This window comes from Anser cygnoides, chromosome 7 (genome assembly GCF_040182565.1).
Source record: "Anser cygnoides isolate HZ-2024a breed goose chromosome 7, Taihu_goose_T2T_genome, whole genome shotgun sequence".
Taxonomy (NCBI): domain Eukaryota; kingdom Metazoa; phylum Chordata; class Aves; order Anseriformes; family Anatidae; genus Anser; species Anser cygnoides.
In genome coordinates this window covers 20,790,555-20,812,844 of record NC_089879.1, presented here as the reverse complement: position 1 = coordinate 20,812,844, position 22,290 = coordinate 20,790,555, and the positions used below count along the sequence as shown (strand labels likewise).

General features: G+C 56.3%; 1 protein-coding gene across 1 annotated transcript; it reads right to left on the bottom strand.

Annotated features, from left to right (window-relative positions):
• Positions 1–1,972: 1,972 nt before the first annotated feature.
• On the bottom strand, positions 1,973–21,992 carry PITX3 (paired like homeodomain 3). Its single transcript, XM_067000449.1, has 4 exons — positions 21,725–21,992; positions 9,133–9,273; positions 4,720–4,925; positions 1,973–3,480 (listed from the first exon to the last, which is right to left on the bottom strand). Exons 2-4 carry the CDS (start codon positions 9,239–9,241, stop codon positions 2,917–2,919), a joined length of 879 nt encoding a protein of 292 aa, XP_066856550.1. The 5' UTR covers positions 9,242–9,273; positions 21,725–21,992; the 3' UTR covers positions 1,973–2,916.
• Between the last annotated feature and the right edge of the window lie 298 nt (positions 21,993–22,290).

Sequence of the window (22,290 nt, the reverse complement as noted above, 5' to 3'; positions counted from 1 at the left end):
GACAGACCCCGCCGTCTTCTCCATACAGGACTGGGGAGGAGAATCTTGTTCCCAGTAGCCCACCTGCAGAGCCACTGGCCGTGCACTTGCACGCAGCCGTGGCCTGGTGCAGGTACTGACTGAGTCTGTCCTGCTCAGAAATCAGACTGGTCTGGCCTAAAGGTAATAAAAATGGCTGCGTGGAAAATCTCAGTCTGAAAAATCAGTAACTGAACTGGGTTTTGGCTTTCCCCCAAAGGCTTTTCTCCAAAAGGAGATCAGGAGAGCCATGTGCTGGGGTTGGCCTCTCACTCCATGCATGTGGGCTGCCTGTCGTAGGCTGAATCCTGCAACGCTCAGCAGCTGCTGGCCCCATCCGATCAGCGTGTCCCCTCTGCTCCCTGCTCCACCTGTCCCGGGCTCCCCTGCTGCACCCCATCCCACCCCATCTCACCCCAACTCCATCCTCGCTGCGGGACGAGAGCTGGATCACCACAAGTTCATCTCAACATGGAGCTGCTGAAGGCAACACGCAGCTACCAGAGCAGGTTGAAAGGAAGAAGGAGCTCGTGTTGCTCTCAGCTCCAGTTGGGCTTTCCCTCTTTAGACACATCACCCAAGGGAAGGGGAAGCTGGGCCTCCCTTTGATTTCTTCTCCAGGCAAAGCTGCGATTTCATGAGAGATGTTTCTTCTGGCTTTGCCGTGTTCCCACCTGCACTCGAGGTCAGCGTGGGGTGGAGGGCAGGGTGCGTGGAGATGCTGGGGGAGCAGCAGCTGCCTGAAGGGCTCAGCAGCTTGTTGTAGGGGCAGGAGAGGGCTGTGGCACCAGCTGGCTCAGGGGATCAGGCAGAGGATGGGACCCAGCTGTGGGAGAGCCAGAGGGGGAGAGGAAATGAGAGGTGCTGGGGCCTTGCTCCTTCCCCTGGGGAGGAGAGCTGGGGCAGACAGGGAGTCAGTGGGAGGGCACCGAGGTGAGGCCTTGGTGGGGAGACCCCAGAGAGGAGGATCTAGAGCAGAGCCACCGTCACTGAAGCCACCACAGCAGCACTGGTACCCAGCAACAAGGTAAGATCTGGGTCTTGTCTTGGATGTGTGTTTTCAGTGTTTGTGCTTGAGCTCTGCATGTGCATTGCAGATGGAGCAGTAGCTGTTCCAGCACAGGGGTACTTGGCTCCCTCATCTTGGTCAGAGCAAAGCGTAGTTTTGCTACAGTGTGTTTGGCCTGACATCTGTGACTGCTCTGTGTCTGCTCACCAATACCTTCCACAGCAGCTGCTGTCTGTGGAACAGGCGATGGCAAAGACTGAGTGATTTGCACGCTTTGCATGTGGGGGACCTCTCTGTGTCTCCTAGCGAGAATCCCTTCTCAGCAGTTTGCTTCCTCTGTGCATGCTAGCAGTGTTGCAGAAATCTTTGCACCAGCTTTGCCTGCCCCACTCGCTCAAGCAGGTTGGTTTGTCTTGGTAGTATGTTTTACTTTTTTCTCTAAGAGAAAAGTAAAATATCAGGGTTGTGCTTGCCCCTGAGGTACGTGCCCCATGGAGGAAAAGGAGTCTGCACTGAGTGGGGACTGACTGAGTGATGTCCCGCAACTCCATGGTCTGTGTAGCTTCCTTGTGCCCTTGAAGAAACCCACCGTGTCCCTCTGCATCGGTTGAAGCAGCAGGTCCTGCTGGTGTGAGTACATCTCAGGAGATCCAGCTCTCTTTTACACCATTCTCAAAAGACATAGCATGGGGACAGGCTAGCTGGTCAGGTTCCTGCAGCTGACCTCTCCAGGAGGTGCTGTTTGGAGCCAGGAGGGCTGCAAGGAGCCTAGAGGCACTGGTCCCATCCAGTGAGCTGGGGAAACCTCAGCAAGGAGAGGTTTCCTCCTGCTCCCACCCGCGCTGCCCTGCCTGAGGATGCTTGCTCTCACCCAGGCTACTCGTGCTCCATTTCTGAATCTTTAGGTGCAAGGTTGTGCTCTCAATAACCAGACAGGCGGAAGCCTTAGAGGGATTGTGCCAACTTTTATTTTACTTCCTTTTTTGAAATGGGATTTGAGGAAGGGAAGGAGATGTGCAAGGGGGAGTTGATTGTTGCAAAAGGGATGCTTTGGATGTACACTGGCAAAGGTATTCCTGTCTGACTGGAAATGACTGAAGCAGTAAAGCAAGACAGGCAGAACACCGCCTCGGTGGACATGCTTGCTTTATGCGGGTTTTTGGTTTTAAGGTCTACTTCATGGGTTATTTCATGTACAAAACAAAAAGGCATATTTTAATATGTATGTATTTGTATATATACATGATATATATATATACATACACATATTTTATATCTGTCCAACTCCCAGTTCCTAAAGGTTTCAAGTCTGAAGGGCCATGCCTATAAATGCACTACAAAGAGATGCCAATCAACTGAAATGCTTTCTCACCATCTGCCAGATAAATTGGCGGGCAAGATGTCTTCCACCAAAATCTCACAGGCGTGCAGGGAGAAGGGGTCGGCCAAGCACTGAAGAGCAGCCCCACGTCGCCTCGTCCCTGTTTCCCATTACTGGCTGTCCCGGGAAAGGGAGGGTTTGGGGTCAGACTGAAACACGCTGAGCTTGGCTGCCCACGGGCCAGGCGCCCTGCCCGCCGGGGCTCCTGCTTCCCCATGGGGCTTCCAGTAGACTGTTTTGGTTTCCTTACCAAGAGGGAGGGTAAGGGGGTTGGTGGGCAGGGAGGGAAGGGGTTTGGGAGGGGAAAGACAGTCAAAATTCACCATACGATAGTTAGACAAATCTTCATAGAGGTCCGTCTGCCCGCTCGCTGCGCACTCTCTCTCTCTCACTCTCTTGCTCTCTCTTGCTTTCACTCTCACTCTCTGCAGGACGTACGCTGTTGTAGGGCTAAAGGTCTCCTTTTGTCAGGCTAAGGTCAAGTCCCCGGGTGGTGGCGGGCAGCCCTTCATACAGGCCTGTCCACGGCATATTGGCAAGGGCTCAGGTTGGAAGCAGCCGTCTGCACAGCCGGGTAGGTGAAGTTGGCGTGCTGCTTGGCCTTCAGCCTCAGGCTGGCCAGGCTGGAGTTGCACGTGTCCCTGTACATGTAGGGGCTGGCTGTGGAGGCATACGGACAGGCACTGGATGAGACAGCAGAGTTGAGGCTTGGGCTGTTCAGGTTGTTGATGTTTCCCAGGTTGTTGAGGCTGGAGGCTGGGACCCCAGTCACCGCGGAAGGGACCATGGAAGAAGGCATGGTCATCGAGGCGATGGAGCTGGGCGGGGAGAACATGGGCTGGGAGGAGAGGGGACTGACGTTCATGGAGTTGAAGAACGGGAAGCTCTTGGCCGAGAGCGGGCTGGTGGCGAGCCCCTTGGTGGCCCAGTTGTTGTAGGAGTAGCTGGAATACATGTCGTCGTAAGGCTGCATCAGTCCGTTGAACTGGGCTCCGAAGCTGTTCTTGCAGAGCTCGGCCTGCTGGTTCCTCTCCCGTTTCCTCCACTTGGCCCGGCGGTTTTTGAACCAGACCTGCAAGAGGGAGAGAAGGGAGAGGATGGAGTCACTCCGGGCTGTCCCCTGCAGGGGACCTTGCCCCAGCCTCTTTCTCCAGTGAGACATGAGTGGGTGAAGGGCTGGGGTTGTTCCCAGGGAGCTGGAGGCTGAGCACCAGGGAGGGGTGCTGTCCTACAGTCAGTAGTCCTACATCAGTCCTACACCAGTCCCACCCAGTCCTACATCGCTGTGTGGATGCTGATGCCAGACAGTGGTGCTGGTCCTACACAGGTGGCACATCCACAAACCACCTCTGGAAGTCTTTCTGGTCTCTAATGTAGCTTTGACTCATGGGCCCTGGATGCTGCAGTGAGTTTGTTTGGCATAAACTAGTGGAGGAGATCAAGGAGTGACTAAGGATGTGGCCCATACTTGGTTCTTGTTGGTTTTAAAGGGCAGGCCTGCATCTGTGTCCTGGCATGGGCTAACAGAGAGAGCCCCTGCTGCCCGCCTTTTGTGTGCTGCCTCACCCACCACTCTGAACAAACAAATGCCCTTTGCATGGAGAAAAGGGAGGAAAACAGCTTCTGTGTTACCAAGCGTGCACAGCCTGGGAGCAGGGGTTGGGGTTGTGTGACTTGGGAGCAAAGCATTTGGGGGATGCAGCTGGAGAGCTGCTCAGCTGAGGAAATAACCTTTCTTGCTTTGCCTTCACCTCAGCATCAGCTGGGCGGGCGCTAGAAGTCTGTCTTCTAACAGGAAAATCTGTTAGCGTTGGAGGGACTCAAACAATATAACTTCCTGGAGCGTGGAAGCTACTGGAAGGCTATTCATGGTGCTGCTAACTCATATTTCTAGTAGCGGAGAGAAGACCTCGTTCCAGCTGGAGCCCTGCCACGCCGTGCCTGTGACTGCACAGCGGTTTGGGAACTCCAAAGGGAGCCCTCCAGCGAGGCTGGGGATGACGGTACAACAAGGAAGGGGTTTGCTGGGTCAGGGAGCTGGCTGGTGGGGCAGAGCTTGGCCACTGGACTTCCCTGTGCTACTGCTGTAAGCTTGTGCTGGGTGAGGAAGGCATGGCCAGCACGGGCTGTGTGTGAGGCTGGATGTACTGGATCTCGGGTGGAGACCGTCGTGAGGTGCTCTCTAGAGGGGGAATTGTTCTAGCATTCCTCATTCCTTCCTGGGTTCGGGGACAGCTTGGTGGCTTGCATCACAGGCGTTTTCCTGCCCCACAAGCTTGTGCATGGGAGGGTGAGAGGGCTGCAGTCCTACCCGCACTCGTGCCTCCGTCAGGTTGGTCCAGACTGCGATCTCCTCCCTGGTGCTCATGTCCGGGTAGCGGTTCCTCTGGAAGGTGGCCTCCAGCTCCTGCAGCTGCTGGCTGGTGAAGTGAGTCCTCTGCCTCCGCTGCTTCTTCTTCAGCGAGCCGTCCTCAGGGTTGGAGTCGTCCGTCTGGTTTTGTTGGGACTTTTCAGTGTCTGCAAGGGAAACAGAGAGGAGAGTTAGTTTGGGGGCTTGGATGTGTTGGGGAGCCTCTCCTTGGGGTGTTGGATGCATGCCCCTCTGCTGTGGTCACCAGCAGTTCCAGCAGCACCCACCAGAGGAGCAGTCCCACCTCCCTCCCTCGCCCTGCTGACCAAGTGTCTGCCTCGCACCGCACCCACGGCTCCCTTTATAAAAATCAAAAGGAAATTATCATTTATGGCAGAGCAAAAGATCAAATGGTGTTTTTGCAAAGAAGTGAGTGGGGAAAGGCAGACTGCTAGTGATGGCAAGTTGAGGCTCTTAAATTAACTAAGCCAAAGAAACACAAACTTCTATCCTTCCAGTGCTTTCATGGTTAGGTGCGCATATTTTCATTTTAAAAAAGTAGGAAAGAGCCTCTCTTAGACCTTACCACGGATTATTTGAGCATCTCCCTGTCTTTCTCATTCAGAGCTCCCTCTCTGAGAGTCTGTGTCTTTTGTTTCATCACCCTCTTCGGTGAACATCCTGAAACTCTGGTGGCTGCACCAATATCTAACCACAGAGTGCTGCTCAGCCTGCTGCCAGTCGCTAAATCCAGACCTTAGCGTGCCTGCCTGCTCTGAGCTCGGGCTGGAGGTGGGCAGCTCGGCCAAGCCAGGTGCCTCCCTCTGCCACAACCCTCACCCTGCGAGTAAAGATTTCTTCTTCTTCAGTAGAGGACATTGAAGCTGAGTCACTCAGTGAGTGGACAACAGTGAGAGGGGAGAGAAAATGCAGCTTTTTTTTTTTTTTTTGAAAAAAAGAAAGGGGGGAATTCCCTGCCAGGAAACAAGACAAGTCACCATGGAGTAAAATTACTCCAGATAAAATGAATCACTGCTGATGTTCACCACCACCTTCTGCTGCTCTAGGAGCTTCTTATACACTTCCAACCAAAAATCGGGATTTCAGCAGGAAGGGGAGGTGTTCTTTTCCAGTGTTAAATACTCCACAAAACCAAGTAGAAATGGTTGCAAACAATGGCCAAACTGTTGCATTCAGGAGAAGAATCTTTTTTAAAAAAGCCTGGCATCATTCCACTGAGTTTCAGATGAAAAGGGTTTTTTGTTTGGTTGTGGTTTTTTAAGTGGAAGCTAGCTTAAAAGGCTTCAAAGTCCAGAAAAATATCCTAACATGGAAGCTGTCCTGGGCAGCCCATTAAGACACAAGGAAGCAGGGGACCCTGGAATACAGCTGGGTGAGGAGAGAAGGTTCTTCAAGGCCAATGGACGTGCCCTTCAAAAAGTAAGACCCACGAAATCCAAATGGCAGAGAGAGGCCCTAAGAGAGACTGAAAGGCACCCAGACACACGGATGGTCAATTCTTAAACCCCTCCCTGCCATTCCCAGGAAAACCCTGCTTTCCCCAGCACCTGTCTTCCCCTGAGGGGAGCAATGCTGGGGTCCTGGGGAGTGTTTGCAGGGGAGGTGACCACCCTTCACGGAGGACAGCCTGAGCACGAGCCAGAAGAATTTTTTCTATGGATATATGATGCAAGGACTGCAGCAGTGCAGAGTTCCTGTATGCTCCCCACTATCCACCTCCTGTTCTGTGGCATGTTTAATGCTGCTGTTGGATATAAGGGAGACCGAGGTCATTGTAATGCAAGTAAAACTTAAGGTGGGACGGGCAGAAATTTTGTTAACTATGCTCATGGCAAGAAAGCATCCACACAGCATCTCCTCTGCTCCCGTGGTCTCTGCTAAGTGATTACAGAGACCTCACCTCCATACTGTTTCCAAAAAGAAGGAGAGGTGAGGAAAAAGCTGTTCCGGTGTTAACAAGGCCAGGTGTCCACCCTAGGACTCATCAAGTAGCTTGCTTGTAGTCTGCAGAGGTGGCACACCCAGCCTCAGCAGTGAGGGCTGGAAACCATCACAAGCTGCTGGCTTTTGGTTGAAAGGAATGGTAGTGCAAACTTCTTAGCCAGACCTCTGAAACCTTCAATATAACTTTATATATATATATATCAATAACTTTACCACTTCTTTATGTACCAACAGACGGCAGAGAAACTAACGCAAGGAGAGCGAGCTGGCTGTGTAGAGCAGCCCTGAGACCGCTGGAGAAAGCTCTGCCACGTGTTGGTTCCCACCAGCAGGGCACAAGCTGCTCGTGCTGGGCAGGAAGGCACCATCTCCTGCTCCCAGAGCCAGCATAGGGCAGTGTTTCCAGACAGGCTGGACCAGCAAGAGAACTTTCAAAGTGCACTCTTGAAATGGAAGAAGCCGTAAGACCTGAAAATAGGACCTGTAGGAGCTCTCCTTGCTGCCACGAGCATCCTCATGCAGGGATCCCAACAGAACTGTTGGAAGCATGTTCTTGATTATTTATTTATTTTTTCAGTAGCAGTTATTGCCAAGGGGATAAATCTGATTTCTCTAGCTGAGTGCTCTGAGCCAGTGTTGGAAGAGGGAGATTCCTGCATCACCCATCTCTAAAACAGATTAAAAAGGGAGTGATGGCACCACGTCTGAGCTAGTTATTAGGAATGGCTCAGTACAGATGAAGGGACAACATTTGGTTTGTTTGCTCATCTGCTAAGTCTGGGTTAATTAAGAGCCTGATGCATACATGGGATATGTTCCCACAGGAGCCCCTGACACGTGGATTTCAAAAGGGGCTGCTGCCAAACAGGAGGCTGTGCCCAAACCAGGAGTTCCCGCTGACAGCTGCCGTTCTTCACGCAGGAAGAAATTACAGCAAAAGGGTATGACAACGGAGCAAAACCCACTGGCTAATGGGCTGCATCTTGGTGGAAGAGCTAACCAAGTATTTTGCTTTGGTATTCACCTTCTGCATGCCCTCTGGGGTAGGACTTTCCCTAAATCTTGTGAAGTCGAAGTGGATGTGGGAATCCTGTCTCTGAGTCTGGAAAAACCTGCAGCTGTACCTTCCTCTTAGTGTCCTCTCTGTTTCCACACCTGCTGCCTTTGGCTCTTCCTGAACATTGCTTACAGGGAACATCGTCTTCATTTCTGCTTCTTCTCCAGACAGGGGAATGTGCTCTCTGTAAAGGCACTGTGGTGGGGACCAGAAGTGTGGCAGTCTGGGGGAACCCAGGAAAAGGAAGAGCCCCTTGGGCTGCCCTGAATCCACACTGAGGAGCTGGCTGTAGAAAATATCCTCCTCTCCCTTGCTCTCCTCCTGCCTGATGAGAGCTAACAGAAGGGGGTGTTGCAAACGCTCAGCACCATCGGAGGGTGCTGAGGATCTCAGAAAGCCCGGACAGAGGAGGTTTCTGCTCTGTTCCCTACCATCTCTTGCTCTGCAGATGGAGCAAAGGAAAAGTGGGGCTGTGTTTTTTGGGTGGAAGGCAGGAATCTGCAGAAGTGACGTACCATGGTGCTGTGCCATGCCCTTCCCTGCCTGTGCTGGGGACACGTGCCTGGTGCAGCTGCCGTCAGCCTCCCTGGTGTGAGTGCAGGAGCTGGCAGCCCCCGTGCGCAGGTAACGCTGGCACACGGCCACCTCACAGAGTGACTTTATTTCTAGACTATGTAAGACAGCAGGGAGTGACGTCGCCAGGCACCAAGCATTTATTATCGCCCTAAAATAGGCTGTGGGATGCATCCCATGCACGTTCGCCCACTCAATGAAACTCCTGCAGTCATAGCTGGAATTAGCTGCTCACGCCTAATGGAAAAAAAGAGAAGTCCGCTCCTAAATTGGCAGTTCTGTGGAGGGACTGGGGGGCTCCATCAGGAAGGCCACTTGGATAGAGACACACGCCGTGCATCCCCAGCAGCTGACGAGGAGCCGCTGAGCTTGGGGATGTGCCCAACTAAGGTACGCACGCAGCAAGGAATTCGGCGGGTGGATTCTCTGACCATAGCTACGATGCTCCCCCTGTGATGCTTGCTCCAGAGAATCTTAATCTGCATCATTATGCTGATTAGCTTCTGCACGTGGGTGAGCCCGGAGGCTTTACACAGGGAGCAGCAGGCTGTCCCCAGCCCTCGCCTCCCCTTGCGCAGGTGCTCTTAGGGGGAGCTTTGCATCATCTCTTCCTTTGAACCCAGGAAGTTGAGCCCAAGGCCAACCTAACCCATAGCAAGGAAAGCTTCAACTCGAGCACTTAGGCACAGGCAATGCTCGCCCCACGCCTCCCCCAGCTCGCTTTCTGCCCACCAGGTCCCACTCCCCCACTAGGGAGGATCGCGGGGCCTCGCACTCACCGCTGTGGTCCTGCCCCTTGCAGCTGTGCTCGTGCTGGGGGGTGCCGGAGTCCGAGAGCGACAGGGCTGGGCTGCGAGCCTCCGCGTCCGCCAGCAGGTTGAAATCCATGGGGCAGGAATGGGCAGCAGAGGAGGAGGAATCTGAAAAAGCAGGCACGGGGTGGTTAGGGAGACAGACCTGTGTTCCTGACCTGTCCCCACCCGCTCGGGGAGGGACCTGCCAACCCTTGAGGGGAGGCCTAGGGAGAGCAAAGGATCCTTGTGTGATCCTCGGACCCCCTCCGAGTTTCCTGGCTGGAAAATGGAGATGCCAGGCTTTCTGCTGAGCTCCCCTATAAATCAAAGATCATCTAGCGGCACTTCTATTTGCAGCCTTCAGAGAAAGAGCCTCCAATTTATAGGTGACATTCAGACTGAAATAGCAACGCCGGAGCATGCTGTGTAACGGAGATCTGAGGAAGTGGTTCTGGGCCAGCCAAGGGCTGTTAGCACCTTCCCCAGACATCCCGCCTCTCCCCGGCCTCCTGCCGCAGCTTCCCTGCGCTCTCCTTCGCTTCCCAGCAAGCTGGCCAGGCACAAGCAATGCTCGGAGACCGTGAACGTGGACAAACACATGTGCACACCCAGCAGAAAGCCGCCCCTGCGTGTGGCACTAGGATGAAGGCACATTGGCCTTCTCGGAGGCTGCCACGAGCTGGGTCAGTGCAAGTGGACTCCTGTTGGTTACAAGAGGACCTCTGCAGCCTGAATTAACATGGGAATCGCATTACATGCCCTTGGGTGCTGGGGGGATGAGTAAGCCTGGCTGGAGCAGCAGCTTGCTTCCAGCTTTGGGTCATCTTGACCAAAGGCTCCCCAGCTCCTCTTCTGCGGCTGTGGGCTACCTCCCTCGCTGAAAGCATCCCAGCTGGGGAGCTGCTCCCCACAGTGCGGCCAGGACCAGGACTCCCCAACCTTCCTTTTCCATGCTTTTCTGTCCCAGGGTCAATTATTCCAGTCCCACTCCTCTGGGCCTCCATGCCCTCCACCTGTGACTACATTGCCTGGAAGGGTTTGGTTGAGAGCTGCTCTATCCAGGACTCCGTTGGAGTCTCACGAAGAGGCAGGAGTGAAGCAGTAGGTGTTACCAGCCCAGCCACGTCACCTCAGCAAGGTGAGCAGGCTCCATGTTAGGCCCTAAGTCCAAGTTTCAGCTCACAATGCTGCCGCACACAGTATGATGTGTGGTTGCCAGCGCGCACTGGTTTAATGGTTTCTGAAGGCTTCAAGGAGAGCGGCTGGGCCCAGCAGTTTCTAAAGCTCCTGTCACCCCAGCCAGGCAGCCTGTCACTCAGTGGCTGTAAACACGTGCCAGGACCAGGGACCTCCAGGTACAGGGCTGTGGGACCAGGTGTTTGGGATTTCCGAGCTACAGGTTGTGGTCAGTTGGGAAGGTTGGTGGAGGATTGCACGACCCCTGTAATCCACGCGTGTTGGGGCAGGGCTGACTGGAGGCAGCATTTCATCTGGTCTGCGCTAGCCTTTAAACATGTAAACAAGAGATTAATAACATAGCTTTTGCACCTCCTTTGGAGGTGGATGACAGTGACTAAGAATGTATTTTCAGAGCTGTCTAAAGCCTCCTGTCAATTTGAGCAGGGCTGCTGCTGGGGCCCTTGGCAAAGGCAGCCCCTGTACCTGCAGAATGCCTCCAAGGCCGCGGCGAGAGAAGCCATTCCTAGCGCCTGTCCTGCTGGTTTCTGCGGCAGGCCATGGTCACGACTCCCCCAGAAGTTCTCCTCCCTGGTGCCCCTCCATCCCCAGCCCCTGCTGAGCCTCAGTGCTGGCCCCAGCCCTGTTCTGAGAGCAGCATCCCTTGCTGGTTTCCCAGACCTTTGCCTCCTCCGGGCTTTTTGTCTCCTGTCAGACAGAAGTGGCTCCGTGTTTGCCGTGGGACTGGTTTCCATTTCCCCCCCATGGCTGTCTGACCTTTGGTGTCTGCAGGCCACGTGAGCTCCCGGCGGCAGCGGGGCACAGCCCTGTTGCTTTCTGCCATGTGTACACGCACAACGCAGTGTGACGGGGGCTGTGTTTTCTTTAATACCTTTGCATGGAGTAAGGAGAGTCCATCTGCTGCTGATATTGCCATGGCTTTTAGCATGGCTCTTGGAATTATGCAGAAACGCGCAGTGAATTAATTCGCTGGATTAAGTCTTGATTAAGATGTGTGTCACTTTGCTGTCTCAGAATTTATTAAGAGCCCTTCTTGAGGCGGCGGCAGATGGAATTTCTGCCCAATGTTTGTAGATGATAATTTCCCCTCTTCTACAGCCATTTGCATATGATTGCATCTGTCAAGCACAATTTCCTCTCTTTGAGGGCTTGACTCCACACTGGACCAGATTTAAGGAGGAATTCAGACTCCTGCCTCATTGTAACTGCAGGACAGCATCCTCCTGTGCATGGTCCTGTTTGCCTCAAGACTCTTGCTCGTCTTGCATCGGTTTCATCTGTGCAAACTGGGGTGGAGATACAGAAACCGTGAGGGGAGCAGTTTTACAGCCGCCTTTATAGGTGTAAATGACAACATAAGGCATAAGGCTTGGGGGAAGCCAGCCCCAGTATTTAGGACTCACATCCCATCCCGCACTGCACCCATGCAGTGGCTGTGTGCTTGATATGAGCTGCTGGGCACTGTAGTCCGCTTGGCCTGCCTCAGGGATGTGCCAGGGACCTGGGCTGAAACTGGTTGTAAAGCGTGGCCCATGTCCAAGTTGAAACCAGGACTTCTGACTCAGGAGCAAGTTTGATTTTTTGAACCAAATGTAACACTATGAGGATTTCAGAGAGGAAATTTTGTGTGTGTGTGATTACGTACCTACTACAAGTGCCCTATGCAGTGGCATCAAGCAAGGCCCTTTCAGCTTGCCATGGGCAGAACAAACAAAAGCAAGAGGAGACCTGCTCCGCACAGCCATGGAGGGCTGCTGGGGCGAGCGTCCGAGCTCTGCACTGGTGTACGTAGCTGGGGACACCCCCTGCTGCCGACACAAAGGGCTGTAGGTATTACTCTAGATTATACAGCCCTTTCGGATTTAATTAAAGGAGCTTTCCTCCACACTGGCTAGATCTCGCTGTAGGCAGAGACATTAAGAAAGTCGATGATAAACCTTTGTGGTGTTCTTACCAAGTCGTTTGTTCTCAGGGAGTTACTGGAATTGGCACCTCAGAAGTGTCTTTAGATAGCATCAGATTTATTGTTGCCATCTGAGCCTTCATCTCATTTTCTCTTAATGTAAAAGGACCATTTCTTTCGGGGCAGCTTCTGTACTTGTAACGTGGAGCCAGACTCGCTCAGTTTTCAGTTTTGTAAAATCACCCCTGGCCCCCAGCCTGCTCTGGCGCGTGTAGCTCCTTCCATCTACGTACTTCACTGTGCCCGTGATAAAAGGTTCCCAAATCCGTAACAAACAGATCTTTTCTTCAGGCCACCACCCATGCACATCCTTTCTGCTGGCAGGGAGCAGCAACTGCTGCTGCCTGGGTGCTGTGAAAGGCAGTGGGCATGAGGTGCAGCATCTCCAGCCACCCAGGGGGGACACCTCGCTTACCCAAAAAGAGCAAGCGAGGGTCCCTGTGACCTTCCTCCTGGATCTCGGTAACATGCTGCTCCATCGCCTGGGAGCAGAGATTCCTCCGCTTGTTTTTTTTGGAGGGGTGGGAAGGAAACATAAAGGCTGACTGCAAGCCAAGCAGGGCTAATTATAGCAGTGGCTTTGGTGCTGTGGGTGCTGCCCATGGCGAGCTACCCCGAGACTGACAAGCGCGCCTTGCCGAGCTCCCTGTGCTGCCACTGGGGAGTGGGCCACAACCGTGTGCCCGCTGAGCTGAGGCACCAGCAGGTCTGTCTGGGGGGAGAGGCCGTCCGTCCGGTCGTTTGATGCTGTTTGCCTTCCCCAAGAGGATATGCAGGGAGCTGGCATTTGGGATCCCGAGGGCTGCCCGTATCCCCTTCTGCCCTTCGAGTGTATCTAACCATGTATACAGGAAGAGGATCTGTCCACATGTACTTTGGTCCTCATGGGGGTTGAGCTAAGGTGGAGCTGCCCCTGCCTCTGTCCCACATCAGAGGGGAGTGGGCTGGGGCTGCCCTGTTCCATCCTGCAAGAGATTTTTGCTTTCCCGATCCATGTGTTTGTGCAGGACGGTGCCACGCGAGTGTCCACGGGCTGGGGTCTCCAGTGGCACAGCGTGCGTGGCACACGAATTGCACACCAAGCTAAGGGCTGACACACGTGCTGCCTGTGAGGGCTCCTTCCCTGCAGCAAGAGAGCAAGAAGGGTGGGATATGAGACAATAATCTTCTCTTCCTCAAGACTACAGAAATACAGCCACAGGGAGACCAGGGTCATCCGCTGCTAAACTTCTCGGTGTAACTTTAAGTCTCTAATCTTAATGGAATTGCAGCAGGAACCAAGCAAGACCATTAATCACTGGAAGATAAACAGCAGCAGCAAACCGGTTACCCAGAGCGCAGCCCCGTTGCGGGCAGGAGAGCTGCCTGCCTGCCTCCAAAACCCCGGGGCTGTGTGCAGCCCCCGGCTGGCCGAGCGGCGCTTCCAGGCGTGCGCTCACCAGAGGATCACGAACCGCCAGCGAGGGCTGAGTCACAGTTTATTATAAACTTTATTTCTCGATTTAGTCCTTGCAGTGCGTTGCTAACCCCTGAGCTCTGGCACGGGGTGTCTTTGTAGCAGTGTGTGCTGCTTTAAAGCCTGGAACATTTTTTTCTGCTCTCCCATCGGTAGGAATTGCCAAAGCTCCCCGGGGTGCTTGGTATCTGATTGCTGTTGGAGCAAGCTGTTTTGAGCTGCAAGAGCATCGCAGGCAGCGTGGTGCCACGCTGCAGGGCTTCCCGCTTGGGCTGGCTGCAAGGGGCAGCCTCTCTGTTTCTATCTGCTCTCTTCATTATCGGAGAAGCTCCTGATAATGTGGGCTAGGGTGGGGAGAGGATAGGGAGATAAGCACTGTCACTGACTTGGCTTGTGATGTAGGTAAAATCACTTGGCTGCTCTGAGACTCCATTCCTCATCTCAGAAATGATGTTAATGAGCCCCTTTGAGCTGTGAGAGGCAATGAAGCAAAATTCCTTTAAGTGCTTCCAGATCCTCAGATAAGAGGTGGTAGGGAAATGTACAGCATCGCTGGACCCTGCCGAACACATTCTCCAGGGGCTGGGGGCAGCCCACAAAGTGCGAGCGAGCCGCTGGCTTCCCGGGCCTCCACTCAAGCCTCTGGCTGTGGAGGAGGGTGACGGCCAAAATGCCTGCTCTGGGCAGGCATTAAAGCATTGGTATCACGCAGGATTATCACAGTGGATATGTCCCAAGGATTGACAGGTCTGTACCTATGTCCGCAGGGAAAAAGGTCTGTATCACGGCCCTGCCGCAGGGAAGAGCTGTGGCATGCTGTGACCCACGCGTTGCAGATCGCCCTCCCCAACACTTCCACCCAGAGGGGGTCCTCTGCAGCCCCCAGACTGTGGCAGCCCCCACTGAGCTCAGCTGCAGGGGACAGAGAGATCCGTGGAGCCAGGGCAGCGCTCCTTCACTCGGCTTATGCCAAAGCAAGCTTGGGACCCCACCGGAGCTGCCGTTAGCCTACCTGGATAGCTTCTGAAATGGTGCCCGAAGCCTGGAAATGAAGAGCTAATCATAATACAGAAGGGAAGCCCCGCCACACTTTCTGCAAAGTTGTTTTTTTTTTTTGTTTTTTTTTTTTTCCTAAATGAAATGTTCATGCTGTGTTCATCCTTGTAGGAATTGCAGTGTGGGTCTGGCTGTGTCCAGCTGCCTTCCCTGCGTGCCTTGCACGCTGCGCCTCGCCGGGGCGCGCAGCACCTTGGCTCCATCAGCCGGGGCTGCGATTTTCTTTCTGACAGACTATGCAGCTACATTAATAAAGCTGCACTTTGTTATGGCTTATTTTGTTTGTTAGGCATCTGGAACAAAATAAATCAGCAAAGGCTTAGTTTTGCCAGAACGAATCGCAGTTGCACAAAGTTGCTGGCAGTGTCAGGCTCTGTAGCACAGGAGTGCTGGGAGCGACGTGTGCTTTGCGGGCGCAGGGAAGTCCTTCAGAGAAACTGATCGCTTTGGTCAGGGAGAAAAGAGGCTGACTTGGGGGACAAATTCTGCCTGAGAGCATCTCACGACCGAAATAAAGCAGAGAGAGGGGGCTCAGCTCTGCCGATCCCTGTGCGCCCTGGCAGGCTGCGCTCGCAGCACATCTGCCTGCATCTGTACGGCAGCGAGCAGCACAGCTGCGGCGGCTGAGGGACTCCTGTTTCCCCTTGCACGCACAAAGCACTCGCGTTTGCACGTCCAGAAGCTGGGCAGAAGCGGAGATGGGAGCGAGGCAGCGGTGGAGCAGCGTCGCTGGTGGAAGCACGCGCCAGGATCTGCTGCTTGCGCAAAGGGCAGCGGGCCTGGCATGGGCGCACCGGTACGCCGTGCTGCGTTTGTTTGGGTGGCTGTATGAGTTTGAGCGATTATTCCAGCAGTAAAAGGGAACTGGCCCAATGCCCGCGGCGGATGCGTTCACGGCAGAGCTTCGGCGTCCTTTTGGTATCTCTGTGGCTGCAAAGTTGACCCGTTTGAGGGAGGCTGGGGCTGAGAGGCGGCGCTGGAGCTATGCGGCTCCAGCTGCCGTCGGGAGCTTTGTATGCAGATGGAGGGCAGCAGATGACTCAGATGCTACCAGGGATGTAAATGATTCTCACAATTAGTAAACAAGCTCAAGAAAGCCCCTAATCAGGCGGGTGATGCATAGGGCTGAAGGTCGGGAAGGCTCCGCCGTGCAGCCGGCACGTCACACCCTTTATGCGTCTCCGACCTTGGCGCGCTGCGAAGCCGCCCGCGTTCGCCGTCAGTCAGCGTTTCTGCAATAAATCCTCGCCGCAGAAGTTTGACTCGGTCATAAACATTTGCTCCGTGACAAAACTTGGCAAAAAATGGTGGCTGGAAAGAATCATTTTTTGGGGGGAAGTGCCGCCGGGTTGCTGTTTTAAAACCCGGCAGGGCTGTGAAGGGGAGAGGAGTTTGGCTGGGGGTGCCGCGGTGGCCGAGGGGCAGCGCTGCTGGGGACGCCAACCGGAGCCCCGATGTGGCCAGCCGGCTGCCAGGGCTGCGTCATCCCAACATGCAGAGCCGGTGGAGCCGATGTCTGGGCTGTAAGGTTTCCCTGATAATTACTTTTTTTCTCCTAAGCAATTTATATTTAATATATTTTTTTAAGTGCTCTGGCAGGAACGCCCTTGCAGGATGCGGGCTGCCATGAATAAAGCAAGCAATGAACTCAGACCACAGCATCCCGAGCAGAAGAGGAGAGGACGTGCGGCAGCTGCCAGCACCCCTCTGGGGGGGGTCGCTGGGGCAGATGCTGGAGCTCGCCACACACATACACACACCCCCCACCTTTATGGACCTTGCAACATGCCCCGAAGGTCAGCCTGTTTACCCAGACATTGTGCAGAGGGGGACGAGGAGGGGATCGGCCCTCCCCACTGCAAACACGGCTGGATCCAGCCCTGCACCTTTGTGCAAGTGGCCCACGCTTGCAGGATTGGGCCCAGGGTGCCGAGGGAACCTCTCGCCCCGCAGCAAACCGTGCCATAAATGTGGGGGCACGAAGACGTGGGAAGCAGCGGAACCCGGCTTTGAATGTCAGGGTCCTGAAATGCACTGCACTGCTTAAGGACTGTGTGCAAAGTCTGGGCTTTTTAAATTTTTTTTTTTGTTTAATCCTTAGTTTTTTCCATCTGTTCCACGCTGCATCCCATACAGAGCCCTGGGAGGTAGGCATTTTGGGTGGGTAATGAAGAAAGCTGCAGATCCATAATTACTCATTCAGCCTGGCCCTCGGGCAATCCCATCAAAGTGGTTCAGAGAAAAAAGGGCCGGGGCAGAGGGAAGCAAGCGCTCTGGAAGCAGCTCGGGTCGCAGCCCCTCGGCCCGACCGCTGCGGGGACACGGAGAGACGGCTCGGCAGCCCCAGCCCCAAACCCGACCGAGGACAGCCCAGCTCCGGCCGCGGTGTGCCAAACGCCCCGGCAGCCCCTCTCCCCCAGCTGCAGACAAGCTCCCGCACTGGCTTCTCTGCACCCATATTAAAATTGTGCTGAAAACCCCTTCTGAGCAGGACGTACAAGTACGCACCGCTCAACGCTTTGCCCGTGAAATTTCTCCCTGGTTAAGTACAGCGCCGCACACAGCGTGACTTTTATGGCTCAACATATATCTCTTACATCCAAGATTTTTATTTATCTATTTTTTAAAATCATCACCCTCCATCCAACTCTCTAAACAATTTTCCTTTTTTTTTTTTTGGTGGAAAAAAATCCATGAATTTACTTTAAAAAATAACCCTGCAATAAATGCGCATCTCAAAAAAAAAAAAAAGCTTGCAGAACTGGAAGTTTTGGATATTGTGGCACCAAAAATAAAACTGATGGAACAAAAAGGGAATTTCATGTGGTTTTCATTGTCAAGTCTAAGCTCAGAAACAAACAGGAAATAAAAATGGCTAAAACAAAAGAGATTTCTTTTAAAGTATGTTCAAATCTAAGTGGGGAGCTGGTTTATTTGGGAGGCATTCTCTGTTTATTTGTTTTTCAGAAAGACGAGTAAATAAAAACGTCCACACGCAGACAGGTCAACTTGATTCATGGTTAAGCTCTCATGCTTCTCTCTGGTCAGTTATTATAAGCACTTCTTAAAAATTAGCCTTGCAGAAACGGCACCCTGAGAAGGGGCAGGAAGGGAGACGAGGCTGGGGCTGCTGCTGCTGGACGGGAGCTGGGAGGCAGGACGGAGGGGGAGGCAGGCAGGCAGGCCAGAGTCACCGCGCACTCGCCGACGATGCCTTTTGCTTCATCTGCGCGCTCTTTGCATTTCTGCAGGCAGCTCTGCTGGGGCTGAGCCTCCCGGCCCACGCCGTCCCCCCGAAGCCCTGCTAGCAGCAGATAAAGGCGTTGATTTAATAAAAGTGGTCTGTGGGACCGGGGCTGGGAGAAACAGCCAAGCATGTGCCGCATCCCAGAGACACAAGTGTTTCTTGGGCTCGCAGGTTTTGGGACGGTGGAAGTTGTTTGCTGGGGAAATCGGGGTCTGCAGACAGGTGTCTCATTCACGGGAGCTCTGACTGTAATTTAGGAGTTTAATTGGATGAATGCAGGACCCCAGGTCTGCTTCAGCTGAGATCACGAGTAGCTACAGAACCGTCAATGCATTCCTGAATGCTCTGAATCGTTGAAAAATCAGATGTGCGAAATGAATAGCAGCTTCGGCACTTCTAGCTCCGGTTTCCCTACTCTTGTGCGTGGAGAAAAAGGGTGTAAATGTTTACTTTCTGGCGGAGCCGTGCTTTGGGAGACAGAGAGCATCGCATCAAGGGTCAGGGGACAGAGGCAGCATTTCTGGCTCTGTGCTGGGCTGCTTCCCCTCTGCGAGATGTGTAACGTTCCCTCCTGCTAAATCATTCAGCAACCCGCCTACGGGAAGGCTCACGAGGAGAGATCAGAAGGTGCAGTTTGTCAAAAACGGGCACTCCGAGCTTGAACTTGTTCCCATCAAATCAGCAGGAGATTTCCTGTTCAGCATGCGGGGGACCAGCCTCTTCCCAGATCTGCTGGGCAATACCCTGAAACTGGTGGGGACTGCAGAGGAGGGGGCTTCCCTCCCCAGCTCCGTATCTCTATTTAGAGCCTAATAATAACGGAAACGCTTCTCAGCCGCCATCCAGCTAGATCTCCTGGTTCCTTCCCCAGAAGGACTCAGGATTTAGTTGTTGCCCATGCTGAAAGCCAGCAGGGCTGTCTCCAGCAACCCCACAGCAGCACCAGTCCTGAGCCGGGGGGGCCGAGCAAAGCCCTGCCGGCAGAAGCGACCCGCTCTGCGTTCCGTCCCGCTGCGCCTCCAGCAGCAGCCTGCGGGCTGCCTTAAATGCCCCACGGAAGCCAAGAGCTAATAACCAGCTTCATTCAATTCCCAGTCACATTATTATCCAATCTGCCAGAGGCATTAATATTCAGAGGTGAGCCAGGCGGGAGGGCAGGGGTGCGGGCGCGGGGAGCGGCACACAAAGGGGAGGCGCAGCGAGGCTGGCCTCGCAAATCCTCTTTCTCTGGCCGCCTGAAGCCCCCGGCCCTGATTCAGCCCCGTGCTGGCCAGAGAGGGTTTTTCCCCCAGCCTCGAGGCTAACTGTGATGCTGGTCAGTGGAGGCAGAGGGCAAGCTGGGGGTAGCCCAGCGCTGTGCCCCCTGCGCCCCAGCCAAAAGCCAGGTCCCAGCTCTGGCTCAGCTCGATGTCCTCGGACCCCAGCATCCCGTGACAAGTGGGGACCACCCCCCTGCAGCCAGGCCCTGAGCAAATAGCAAGGTCCCGTGTTCAAATGGCCGGATAACCACCGAGCCCGCGCAGAGATGCCGCAGCCTCCTGCTCCCGACCCCACAGCCTCATCCCGCTGCCTTCCCGAAGCAGGGCGCGTGGTGTGAGGCCACCAGTGATCCCCACGGGGGACTTCGTTCCCAGCCCAGGACCTCCCCTGTCCCCAGAGCCAGGGCACATGTGCCAGGTCACGAGACAGAACTCATGTCCCCGGCTCATCTCATCTTCCTTTTGGAGCTGTCTCCTAGATCGGGTTTCTGGCTTTTTCTTTTTGGCAGTCTCCAAAGTCAGCCTCACCTCTCAATCTCAAGGTTTTGGGTAGCATCTGACGATAGAGAAGATGCCGCTCTTTTTGCCGACTCCCCGCAGGGTACGCAAACCAATACTTGGCAATTCAAAGTTTTCAGCTCTGTTAACTGCCCGAATTAAGCCCTTTTAGAAATGCAACAGATACCACACTTTTAAACCAGTGCCTTGTACAGGAGAGCCCGGTTACTGGGACATAGGTGGGTTTCACGGGGAGAGCCCAGCCTGCAGGTCTTGTGCAATCCCGGTAACATCAGGAAAAACACTGCCCTTGCCCAGAGCCCCCTCCGGGTCGCCAGGGACAGCCATCTCCTGCGAGGGCTCCCGGTAGGGAGTACCGGGCATGCTGCGGCCATTTGCTAACGAAAACCAAACCCTGCCCCGTTTCTGCAAACATTTGTGGAGCCTGAGCGCAGCTCCCGTGCCCTGCTGGTCCCTCTGGAGCCAGCAGGCAGCTCTTTGTCCCTCACAGCAAGGCACGACCGAAGCCTGTGCAAACACCCATCCCTCCGGCTCACCGGCACGCCACGGGAGCGGGGGGCTCACGGAGACCCTGGCCCCATCGCCAAAAACGCCGTCCTTTTCCTTCCTTTGGAATCTGGGACAGGAACACGGGGACGCTCCTGAGAGCCCCCTTCCAAAACTTGCTTTCAGCATCTCTCCAACTCGCGGAGGGCACGAAGCCACCCCACACGGCCACCCCGCAGGGCACACAGCGGGCTGGGACCCCCCGAGCCCTGCTGGGGAACACCGAGGTGGGAGCATCCCCGGGGCGCTGCGGCCGGGGGCTCGCTCCCGCACCCCCCGCAGCCTCCCCCGCAGAGCCCAGCCGGCTGGGAGCGGTGTGCGGAGCCCGGGGGGGGGGGGGCTGCCCGTCCCAGCCCGTCCCAGCCCGTCCCGCTCAGCTGTCCGGCGGCGGCGGGGGCTCCGGGCGAGGGGCTGACAGGTGTGCCCCCCTCGGCGGCACCGGGCCGGGGCCCCGCCGCCCCCCCGAGCCGGCTCCAACAGCTGCAGCGCAGCCCCCGGGGCTCTCCCCCCGCCCCGGGCTCCCCGCGGCCACCGGCACCCCCGCCGCGAGGAAGAGGACTTCGGGGCGCCGCTCTGCCGCCTGCCCCCGGGCCGGGCTCGCCGCCGGAGCCCGACAGCCGGCTCTGCCCGGAGCCTCCCCCCGGGGGCCGGCCGGGGCTGACGCTCCCGGTCGGGGCCCCGGCGACGACGGCCCCCGGGAGCCCCCCAGCAGCCCGGGGCAGGTTCGCCCCGTCGGCGGGGGCCGGGCTCGCCCTCTCCCCGGAGCTGCAGGGAGGTCGGCCGCGCTGTAAACAGGCGGCAGCCCGTTACATAAATATCATTTATCCAGCTGTCCAGAAGCCGTCGGGCTGCCTTCCTTTTCCCAGGCGATGTCTCCCCGCCTCTGCTCCCCGCTCCCCCGGACCCTGCAGACAGCCGATCCGGCAGCCCGTTATTTACAGCGAGCCCCGGCTAATTTAAACAGCCCCTGCCCCGCTCGCCCGAGTGGAAAATGCCTAAGTTTAGCAACCGCCAGGCGCTCCGGGAGGGGCCCGCGGCGGCCCCGAGGGGGCGGCCGGGGCTGCGGCGCTCCGGCGGCGGGCGGCCCGGGGTAGCAGCCGGGGAGCGCACGGACCCCAGGGCCGCTGCTGGAGCGCGGGGCAGCTCCCGGTGCGCCCGCTGTCCCCCTGCCCCGGGGGTACCGGGACGGGGGTGCCGGGACGGCGGAGCCGGGCGGAGCGCCCCGAGCCGCCCCGCCGGGGATGCTCTCGCCCCGCCGCCGGTTTCGGCGAGGCTGCGGCGGGGAGGTGGGGGGGGGGGGGGGGGATAGAAGCGGGGCCCGGAGGGGCACTTACGGCGGCTCCAGGCGCGGGCTCGGCTGCTGGGCGGCCTCAGTCCTGCGAGCGGGGCGAAGCTGCTGCCCCCCGCCCCGCCGCCCGGGCTGCTCCGCCGCCGTCGGCGAGTAAATCCCGGGGCTCGGCGGGCACTCGGCGCCTCGCTGCCGGCCCGCGGCTCACGGGGAGGGCGCCGGCCGACTGCCTCCCATTCACCCCGGCCATTCACTTTATGGCGGCCGGCCGGCGCCCCCCGCCAGCTGCACCGGGCGCCCCGCTCCCGCCCGCCCCATTCCAGCTGCGCGCCCGCCGCCGCCCGCCCCGTCCAGCGCCGCCCGCCCCGCCCCCGCCCCGAGCCCCGCCCCTCGGCCAGGCGCGACCAATCGCAACGCGGCTCATTTGCATCCCGGCGCGCCCCGGCGCGCGGATTGGCTGAGGCGCGCGGCGGGCCTCGCCCGTACCGCCTCGGCCACGCCCCGTCCCGGCAGCGCGGGTGCTGCCGCCGCCGGCGCCGCGCCAGGGCTGGGGGAGCGGCGGGGCCGTCGGGGGCAGCGGCACCGGTACGGGCATGTGCACGGCCCCGGCAC